Raw genomic sequence first — 11175 nt, 5'->3', positions numbered from 1 at the left:
TTAAACAGAATCCGAAAAGGAACTGGCTGTCTGGATGAATGGGGACACTGAAAAATGCGTTCTTGAGATCGATAACTGTGAAGAACGTAGCTTCAGAATCAATGGCTGTCAATAGGGAAGAAATGTCTGGGACCACTGGGTACTGTGGTATAATACACTTATTAAGTTCTCGAAGGTCAATCACTAATCGATATACTGGAGGTGCATTTGGATCAGTACGTTTCAGGACTGGAATGATAGGAGAATTACATACATTGGAGTCAGTTTCTACAACCACTCCTTGAACAATAAGCTCGTCAATAATTTTGGATAAGGCTGCTACAGCCTCAGGTGGCAATTTGTACTGTCTGATTCGCGGTAAAACAACACCTTGCTTCAGAGTCACACGGTGGGGTGTGATATGCATACAACCTACATCAGTTGGACCGTGCGCCCATAAATGCTGTGGTACATTCAATAATCTTGGATCAAAATCACGTAATACATAATGACCTTTAAAATCTCGAAGGAACAGGCGGACCCCTTCTGGGGAGCAGCATATGACTGCTCCTAATTCTTTTAACGTCTTAATGCCTAACAAATTTTCTGGACAAGACTTCGTGAGTAACAAATCTGTAGTTCGGGACAATGGACCAACTTCTAGAGTAACTGGTTTCGATATTTCATTAACAATAGGCTTTCCTGAAAATCCAAGGGAAACATTTCTAGAGCCTGAGAGTGGAGCCCCTGGAACCTCGTCATGACTGATGGTAGTCCTACTTGCCCCTGTATCAATCAGAAACTTTCTGTCTTTCCCTAATACTTGACTGTGTACATAGGGACCCTCTTGATCTACAGGAATCTCGATGAGAGGCAAGCCTACCTCCCTCTCTAGGCTGTTTCATGAATATGGCTGATAATCTGGATACTCTGACTGTGCGTACTGGTACATCTGCTGTGTAACATGCTGTGTTGCAGCGATAGGCTGCGGTACTGTAACTGTCTGTTGTGCATTCTGCGGTGGCTGGGAAGTCTGTGAAACTTGTTCTTGTCTAGGCGGACGTGGTCTTTCTTTAGTTTTACCAGTAGCTATGTTGTGTTTCAGAACTGCACATTCGTTTATAAAATGACCTGGTTGTTTACAGTAATTGCATGTCCCTTTAACGGGAACTGCAGGATGACTGGCTTGATTTGGACCCCTCTTCTGACTGTCTTGTGGAACAGACTGTGCAACTAATACTTTCATTTTCGTGTCTTTCATACGTCTCCTTTCGTGTTCCTGCTCCTCCCTGATTCTGTTCTGGTGGTACTGGAGCATTTGAAGCATCTGTGACGGAGTATTAGCTTGCCAGGTACTTTCGACTTTCAATACTCGATTTTTAACTTGTGGACTTGAATTCTCGACTAATTTAGTAACAAAAAGATGAGGGTATGATTCACTACTTGTTTTCAGACCACTATTAATAATAAAACATTTTTCAAATCTAGAATAGAAATCACTAGTATCTTCGTCTTGTTTCTGTTTACAGGCTGAGATGGCATCCCAATCTTCCTTTTTCGTGGCTAATAATCTTGGCAGAACTTGTATTAATAACTCGGGCAATTCTTTAGCTTTATCCCCAAGACCGGTACCTGGTACTCGTGAATTATCTTCAGCTTCTAGAGCTGTCCAATCTATCTTTTTCTCTCCCACCTCCCATTCTTTTTCTTTGAGTTTTTCATATATGCCCGCAGGCAACAGGACCTTTAGCATTTTAATGATATCAGGATACGTCTATTCTCCCATACGGAGCATGTCCTTTAATTCACGGTGGAACCCTGCTGGATCTTTATCGTGACAGGGAATTAACTTCTTCATTTCTAAGAGTTCCATCTTTGTGATGGGGGTGTAAACAAATACTCGTTCTAGACCACCACCCTCTTTCTTGACTGGATGTACTTCTCGTAACGGATTCTGTCTGTCTATGTAAAATGATTTACTTTCTGGGGGTGAGACGTGAACAAAATGTGGATTCAGAAATGTTCGGTATTTGTGGCGCTGTTCGAGAATGACACTGATTAAATCGGTACCTAGACCTTTCCATCTGTACTGTAGTAACTCGTTTAATACATCATGTAGAGGACCTGGATCAGAATGTTGATCCTCATACAGTGTAATGAGGTGCTGGATCATATACATACCCACCAGTCGTTGCTCGGCTGGGGGCAATTTCAGAAACATTTGTGCCACTATTTCGTCTGGAAAAGTGGTAGAATCAGTAGTCCATCGGACTGCTGATCGGGCTAGTTCTTGTTCATGCATTGTACTGAGCTCGCTATAACCTATTCGTAATTTCAGAATGTGATCGGTAGCTTGGAATACTTGCTCAAGAGAACACTGCTCTGGTACTGGAGAAGGAACAGTTTTCTTGTAATCTAGGCGTGAGTGTCGGTCGGAAAGTCTAGTTCTACCTACATACGCTATTCTGGATGGATTCTCGTTGTCTACCTCTTCAGTAGAAGAGTCGTCTTCTTTCTCGGTTGCTTGTTTTGCTTCTCGTTTCTCGTGTATCTTTATGATTTCCCTACGGATTTTCTTGTACATAACCTCTATACAATTTTGTGTCTTGTGTTTTCCCTCGGCTATATTGTCACTCCACCTAGTCAGGGCTTTCATTTCTTCTTGATCTTTTTCTGGACAATCTTGCTCTCGTATTAAACAGTTAATCAAAAACTTTAAAAGCATGAGCTGAGTCTCGACTTTTCTTTGAACCATGGCTTCGCGAATACTTTCTGGATTCACTCCTGTACGGATAAAACAATATATTCTGTCTAGATGTTCTCTCATATCGGGCAGGGTTTCCAAAAAGCCGGCAACCCTTCTTAAACGTAATGAATATATGACCATGTAATCATCGCCTGGAACTGGATCATAACGACATTCAGTAAGTGCTCGCTTGATATCTACGTATGTAGTCACTTTCTGGACTTTTGGCGTACGCTGTAACGCTAGTTCATGTAGCGTCATACGTCTTGGTTGAGACGGGGTACTAGGAGAACCTCCCCCCGCGGCTCCTAAACTAGAATCGTCGGTGTATACTGTAGGTGCTGGTAGAGTGACTGACGAAACGGGTACATATACTGTGGACTGGGCCGGGGGTGCTGTAACAGGTGCTGTAACATTAACTGGACCCACGGGACCAGTGGCTGGAGGAGCAGGAATTACATTATTAACGGGAGCAGGCGGAACAGGATTTGCATATTCTGGGACCGTGTCGTCCAAATAGGACGAAAGAAAAATATCAGCTGCAGTCGGTTTGTGACGTAGCTTAATCGGGACCAATGGCGGCGGAAAATTACAGGGTGCTTCCGGGGTTGCTTTTGGCAAGCCTTCGGCAAGAAGAGGATACATACCCTTAATAAGGGCATTTCTCTGTCTGTCTGACTGTTCTGCTCTAACTCGTTCACCTTCTTCGATTAATTCCCTTTCTTGGGCTTTTTCTGAGGATTCCCTACTTAATTCTGTTTTTCTGAACTCTTTTTCGGTTCTTTTATGAGATTCTTTGCGCCATAACTCGATGGCATCTTTCTGGGACTGTCTGGCTTTCTTTTTCCATAATTCTTCTTCTACTCGCATGATGCACTCGGCATCCCATGTACCTGATACGGGCCATCTACATTTCTCTTCTAGTTCCTTGGTATAGTCCGCCCACAAGTCTAGATACATAATGGCATCTAAGCCATGCTTGTGATACATAAAATGTCATGGACTGTCCCTAGGAGGGACAGGAACTGCTTCTTCGAGTAACCCTTTTCTGGTCTTTAACTGACGTAACTTCGAGAACAGAGGCATTTCACTGATACACTTGAAACACAATACACAATAATCACAGTAATAATATAGCGAACAAAACTCTCATACCACGACATAAAAATACATGAATAACAGTTCGAACAGAAATATTACCTGATACACTGAAAACAGAACACATGAATTTTCTCGAGAACGAAACTTACTAGAATTACTGGATGCACTGCTAAAACAGTACAGAACATACCGGTCCCATAAAGAGACACGTGAGGACCCGTATCCACCTAGGTGAATACTTCGTGCTGGATCTGCGTACCCAAACCCATCGGACCAGAAACAAACTAATGCTCCTGTCTAGATACTTCCCCTGCGACGGTACTCACCGGGAAAGCAGAAACTGGAAGGCCTCGGACTGGACTGGACTGCTACGACGTCGGACTACGAACTTCGGAAACTTCGGAAACTTCGGTTACAGGTGGGCCTCCAGATACTTCGGACCTTGCACTCTCGGCTTGGGCTCTGGTCGGGACGAACCGCATTCCACACCGCTTCGTCTGGATGTCGGACCGCAGTGTCCGTCTCCTCCGTGGGCCTGAGGGAGACTTGAAGCAGAAATATCTGCCGGTGCGCAGTAGAGTTCCGTCACGGCTGTAGAGGGTCAGGGGGGCTGCGTGGCATCGCCAGCGTGTGAGGAAGGGGCTCGTCCCTGTTCGGGCGCCATTATGTGGTATATAAATAAATAATACCGGGACTATTTTTGACTATATTAACAATAACAGACAGCTCAATAAAATAAGAGGCAGGATCCGATGTGTCCGAGTCAAAAGGATTTTATTCAGGCAAAAGGAAGGGACTGGAACGGGACAGCCTGAAATAAAATAGGAAGGAAGGAAGGCAGCTGCAATGCTTCATCGACAGTGCAGCATATATATAGTAATACATTACATTACATTGCATACAGTAGGCGTAACTTATGACAAACGTGAGATAAGGGTGCTTGGGTGGAGAAAGAAGGCGTGTACAGGGCGTACACTGAGACATGTGGTATGAACGTCACAGAAGTGTCATGAATGGGGCAGAAACATGGAGGGGGCTACTCGAGCAGCTGGGACCTTTAACCTAGTGGTGCGCGCAAACGGGCAATGACGTGTTACCAGGGAGAACTGGGGGCTATGACTTCTGCGCTAGAAGAGGAGACTAAAGTCTGCGGTGTCAGGACGACATGTACCTATAGCATATCTGGTATCTGGTGTTTGGAGTACATGTTGATAGAATCCAAAAGTTATCAGGGCAAAGGCTACTTGACACTAAGACTGGTGCATGCATTATTCTACATGTATTGCGTGTGCTAGGAATATTCTATGAATATTAATACAGTAACTCTCTTACATGGAGACAGAAAGGCTAGACCATAGCTGAAACTATTGATGCGATTCAGTAGCTTAGGAATGCAGAGAAGGAGGGCTGGACTGATAACTAGAAGCATAACATACTCTTGGCAGACAGGCAGGCAGAGCCAGGCCGGGCCGGGCACTGTGCGGCAGGAAGTAAGTGAAGGGTCAGGGATGCAGGTGGGGGCTGTATCACTCCTCGGAGAGGGTTCAGGAGACTGGAGCTTGAATCTGGTGTCCGGGCCCTTTTGAGGCCTAGGAACGGGGACAATTCAATGAATTAACGTGCACACTGTAAAACGTGGCAACATAGGCCTAATACTCGTTGCTTTCACGAGAACTGGAAACTGGCATACTAGAGTTGGACACAACCATAATTGGGTCTTTAATCGATCATAGGGGGATACATGCATATCGATCATGCACATATAGCTTAGGATGGGGAACACGTAGGCACATATAACATGGCAAAATTTACTTTTCCACACTGTGCAGGAGCTATTAGCTTTAACAATATGTTTTAGCAATGTTGTACACTGGAGTGGCTGCTGTTCAGCATGGCTAAAAGTTAGAAGGGTAAAGGAGAGTGGCATGAAGAGGAGTGCCGTAAAGTGGCATAGAGTTGAGTGTAATGGAGCAGCATGAAGTACCGTACAGTAGAATTGAGTGGCGTGGAGAGGAGAGGAGTGTCAAGGAGTAGCGTGCAGTGTTGTGGAGTGTCATGGATGGAGTAGAGTGTCAGAGTGGAAGGAGATAGAGTTGAGCAGCGTAGAGTGGAGCAAAGTGCCAGAGTAGCGTGTCAGAGTGGAGTGTCAGAGTATCAGGGAGTGGTGCAGAGTGAAGTCTCATAGAAGGAGTGGCGTACAGCATTGGTACTGGTTACATGGTTGGATCAAGGTCTCTTTTGTAAGTACAAATGCTGAATTTGTAATCCGGTAACCTATTTCCGAATCAAAAATTGGGTTTGTGATTCGGTATTAGAAAGGGGCGTATTTAGGGCATCCCTCCCTAAAAGCAACTCGAGGTGGTATGTGTGAATGTTTTGCAACCAAAATGCGGTAACATTCGCATAGTACCATGAATTGGTGGTAATTCATTTGCATAATCGGAACGGGCCCCAAGGGACACTTTCCTCTTTGTGAATGTAGGGGAAAACAGCTTTTAAGAGCAGGCAGTGGTCTGTGGGACTCTTAAAAAATGAAAAAAACTGTTCCTTTTACATTTAGAACCGCATCCCTTTTTCCTTTCCGTAATACGGGGTGCATTTCCAAAACAAATTGCTTTATTTAAAAGCAATCACACACATGGTGGTCTGCTGACTCCAACAGACCACCATTCCTATGATGTTTACGAATACATACATAGGGTGCTAGATGTTTCAACTCCTGTCTCCTAGGATTTGATTGAACGATGATAGCAATGAGCCTCATTTCTTCCACATCAAGGGAAGGCTCCAGAGGCAAATGTCATGCTCTGCAAGGATTAACCCAGAGAGCTACAGCTCACATTTTCCTACTTTCACTTCTCATGCATATTTACATTTTTCTCTAGCTACTGTCACAGAATTCTCAAGGTTGCATAAAATGACCAAACACCACAGCCAGCTATGAATATTCTTCAGTGAGAGCTTGTTAAATCATTTGGGTGTGTTGGGTTTATGTGTTTTATAACTCATCTCTAAAGTTAGCTGAAAATACCCATTTATCCAAGCATTGTTCATAGTGTTGCTTTTCCAGGTAGCATGATCAGGTATCCCTGGATGTTTTTCATTATAACTCTTTCACCGAATAAAAATCAACAGTGTTTCTTTCCATATAGTCTACATTGTGCTAGTCTCCCAACAAGTTTCCTGGTATTTCATGTTTTTCCTAGATGTGGGGAATGATAAACAGCAGGGAATAGACCCTTTTATGAATCCTTCCGATTAACACAGTCTGTTATCATCTGCTTTGTAACAGCTGGTATTTGGATGTCCCAAATAAGTGCAATGTTATCATTTTCTATAAACCTTCATTCCACAATAACTGCACTTTATTGCTTTGATGTATGTCCACGCATGGGTCAGTATTATTGTTCATGTAATTAAAATTATTAAACAATTTACTGCATCTCTATGTATATTTCTATGTGTGTTCAGTGATGGTGTGTTTTTGCTGATGTCTTTGTAGGTCTGATAATCAACTAAAGCTCTTCACACATACACTGCAATGAAGTGGCTTTTCCTCTGTGTGTGTTCGCTGATGTCTTTGTAGGTCTGATAATCTACTAAAGCACTACATGCATTCATTGCAATGATATAGGTTTTCCCCTGTGTGTGTTCGCTGATGCTGTTTTAGGTTTGATAATTGACTAAACTGCTTCACACATTTGCTGCAATTATATGGCTTTTCCCCTGTGTGTGTTCGCTGATGCTGTTTTAGGTTTGATAATTGACTAAACTGCTTCACACATTTGCTGCAATGATATGGTTTTTCCCCTGTGTGTGTTCAATGATGTCTTTGTAGGTCTGATAATCGAGTAAAGCTCTTTACACATTCACTGCAGTGATTTAGGTTTTCACCTGTGTGTGTTCGCTGATGCTGTTTTAGGTCTGATAATCGACTAAACCTCTTCACACATTCACTACAATGATGTGGCTTTTCCTCTGTGTGTGTTCGCTGATGTCTTTTTAGGGCTGATAATTGACTAAACCGCTTCACACATTTGCTGCAATGATATGGCTTTTCTCCTGTGTGTGTTCGCTGATGTCTTTGTAGGTCTGATAATCGACTAAAGCTCTTCACACATTCACTGCAATGATATAGGTTTTCCCATGTGTGTGTTTGCTGATATCTTTGTAGGTCTGATAATCGACTAAATCTCTTCACACATTCACTGCAATTATATAATTTTTCCTCTGTGTGTGTTCTCTGATGGTGTTTTAGGTCTGATAATCGACTAAACCGCTTTACACATTCACTGCAATTATATGGTTTTCCCCTGTGTGTTTGCTGATGTTTTTGTAGGTGTGAAAATTGACAAAAGCTCTTCACACATTCACTGCAATGATATGGCTTTTCACCTGTGTGTGTTCGCTGATGTGTTTGTAGGTTTGATAATCGAGTAAACCGCTTCACACATTCACTGCAGTGATATGGCTTTTCCCCTGTGTGTGTACTCTCATGTTCTTTTAGGTGTGCTAATCGACTAAACCTCTTCACACATTCACTGCAATGATATGGCTTTTCCCCGGTGTGTGTTCGCTGATGTTTTCGTAGGTCTGATGATTGACTAAAGCTCTTCACACATTCACTGCAATGATATAGGTTTTCTCCTGTGTGTGTTCGCTGATGTCTTTGTAGGTCTGACAATCGACTAAACCTCTTCACACATTCACTGCAATGATATGGTCTTTCCCAGATGTGTGTTCTCTGATGGTGTTTTATACTTAATAAATGTTCAAAGATCTTCTCACATTCACTGCACTTGAATGGCTTTTCCCCGGTGTGTGTTCGCTGATGCTCTTTAAGGAGTGCAGATTGACTCAAGCTCTTTTCTCCTTCAGTGTATTTGAAATGTTTGTCTCCCCTGTATATTTCCCGATGACATTTTAATATTGATGATAAACTAAAGCTCTCGCTGCATGTGTCTGATACTTCTTTCTTGGTTAGTGTCTCTGAGTCAGGTGTATATTTGTCTATATCACTTGTATTATTCTCACATTCGCTGTATGTGTGTGGCATTTTGCATGTTTGCTTTCCAATTTAACAATAAATGGCAAAGGTCACTAAATACTTGCCACACTTATATGTGTTGAAGGCTTGTTTGTGGGTGATTGCGTCTTCAAACTGGATAATGGTTCTGCACACTCGCGGGTAAAGATCCATGCTCCAAATTGGGACAGTACTCTATTTCAGATTGCAGAATGCCTCTTTCCTTTCACCTTCAGTTGTTTGGCTTCACTCCATTGTGCTTTTCTCTAACTGCTATGGAATGGCCTGAAAGAGTTTACAATACACATCTAGCACTGAATGGTGGTCTGATATCACTTTAGAAAGGAAAGCAGTACTGTAATCACATCATACCAATCGCACAATGAAAGCTGGTATTGGACATGTTTACCCAAGAGGAGGATTATTAGTCTTGTTGTCATTTTTTAAAGGTCATTTCTTAGTTTTGTGGCATAGAGGTGCACATCTCAGACTCGTAGAATCATTTACTTGCCCATGATGCTTCTTACAGGATCTGTCAGTTTATGTTCTGGTTTGTCTGTCGCTGACTGCACTTGTGTTTTTCTGCATACAAGCGCTCAATATTTTGGACTGTGTTTTTGCAGATCTACAGGATTATCTTCATTATCCTTACATTTTATACATTCAAGGATTGTTTTCTGTTGGATGTAAAGAGATTTAAAATTACTTACTTGGAATGTGCATACACATTTTCTTTTTAATTCAAAATAACTTTTAATGAAGTATACGGAAGAAACAAATGGGTGGAAATTAACTCATAAGGTATAAGGATCATGGCTAATTCACTTCACATAATGCAAACATCACAGGTGTCATTGATACGGTCACTGATAATGTCATAACATAATACACTTACATCTTACATTTTATTTATTTATTTATTCAGTGTTTTCTATTGCAAGAACAAGACCCAAGCTTGGGTGTCAGAGCGCTTTACAGTTCAACAGCATTCAAATTCTGAAGATACACAAGTCAATTAAGCACACTACGAGGTATATGTATTCATCTAACAGTGGAACATGATTAAACTTACTAATAGTACACATATTGAAGTTTACTATGAATTTACTCGAGATATTGTAGTTCATGTCATTTCATACTAAAATTTAAAAATAATACAACTACTGACGATTACCAGGAATCCACACTGGTTAAAGTGTTACATGTCCAGTCAAATACACATGTGGCTTGATAGGGGTACCTGTCATTAGACAACGTCCCTGTTATCTAGAGCAGGGACTTAATATGTCAAACCGAGCTGATTATAGGCGGTAGAGATAAATCGTTGAAAGCAAACTTGGCTTGCATTATCCCCAGTTTCATTGTTCTGAGATTAGCAGGACTATAATCCTGCTTACTGTAGCCTACTGGAAAAGCTGAATGTAGAAGATCGAAGGATTGTCTGTTGTTCTCAGAAAGAGCCCTAGTATTGTCCGCTGTTAGTTATTATTATTTATAAAAAAAATATTTTTTATTAATTTTCTCTTTTTCAATTTAAACATCCAATTCTGTATGCATTACACACATTAAAGACAATACTGCTATGATCCTGTATATATGAGGTCAGACATTTTAATTATGTAATCACAGCAAAATATACATCTTTAGCATGTGCATTTGTGTGCATGTATGGACTATTGTGTTCTTCCTCTACACGTGAATGTTGTTATCTCTAGTGGCATAACAGTATTTGCATATCATGAGCGTGCATAATTACTTACAAATACTCTTTACATACATAACACATGTCGAAACTCAACGTTCAATATCACATAATCAATATTTTTACAGACCTTCAAAGATGATGAATATAATTTTAACATGAAACTACAACTGAAGAAAAGAAGAAAAGAATCATCAAATATGAGATCAATGATGAAGCATTGTGAGAGGTGCCGTCTAAAATAAGCTGTGGCTGAGTTGAATTATTAATTGTTGGTCCGAGCTGTACTTCATGTTCTGTACATGGCTGAATAGAAGTCAGGGTGTCATGTGACAAAGTTTGTTGTCATGGAATGTTTCTAAGGTATGCAAAGTCAAGTCCTATCCCTACAAATGCTATAGAGTACAACGACACGTGTCGTATGGTGGACTCACTGGGTGGTGTTGTCATCATTGTCCCCTGCCTGCTGCGTAGGAGGTGTGCGTGGCACAGCATTAGGGTGCATAAGTGCTTTAAGGATGTCATCCCAGGAATGCGCTATTGGATACTTATGCAGCTCCTTTGTTTCTTCCCTGTGGAAGATAGTGTTCTCTGCCTGTGCCCACACCTCTAGGATTTTTT

General features: G+C 41.6%; 1 protein-coding gene across 1 annotated transcript; it reads right to left on the bottom strand.

Moving 5' to 3' along the window:
• Positions 1 to 7337: 7337 nt before the first annotated feature.
• Positions 7338 to 8882, bottom strand: LOC144760156 (uncharacterized). Its single transcript, XM_078646518.1, has 2 exons — positions 8193 to 8882; positions 7338 to 7433 (listed from the first exon to the last, which is right to left on the bottom strand). The coding sequence occupies exons 1-2, from the start codon at positions 8880 to 8882 to the stop codon at positions 7338 to 7340; spliced, it is 786 nt and encodes a 261-aa protein (XP_078502644.1).
• Between the last annotated feature and the right edge of the window lie 2293 nt (positions 8883 to 11175).

The sequence above is a fragment of the Lissotriton helveticus genome, chromosome 1_1 (genome assembly GCF_964261635.1).
Source record: "Lissotriton helveticus chromosome 1_1, aLisHel1.1, whole genome shotgun sequence".
NCBI lineage: Eukaryota > Metazoa > Chordata > Amphibia > Caudata > Salamandridae > Lissotriton > Lissotriton helveticus.
This window is presented reverse-complemented; position numbering and strand designations above follow the sequence as displayed.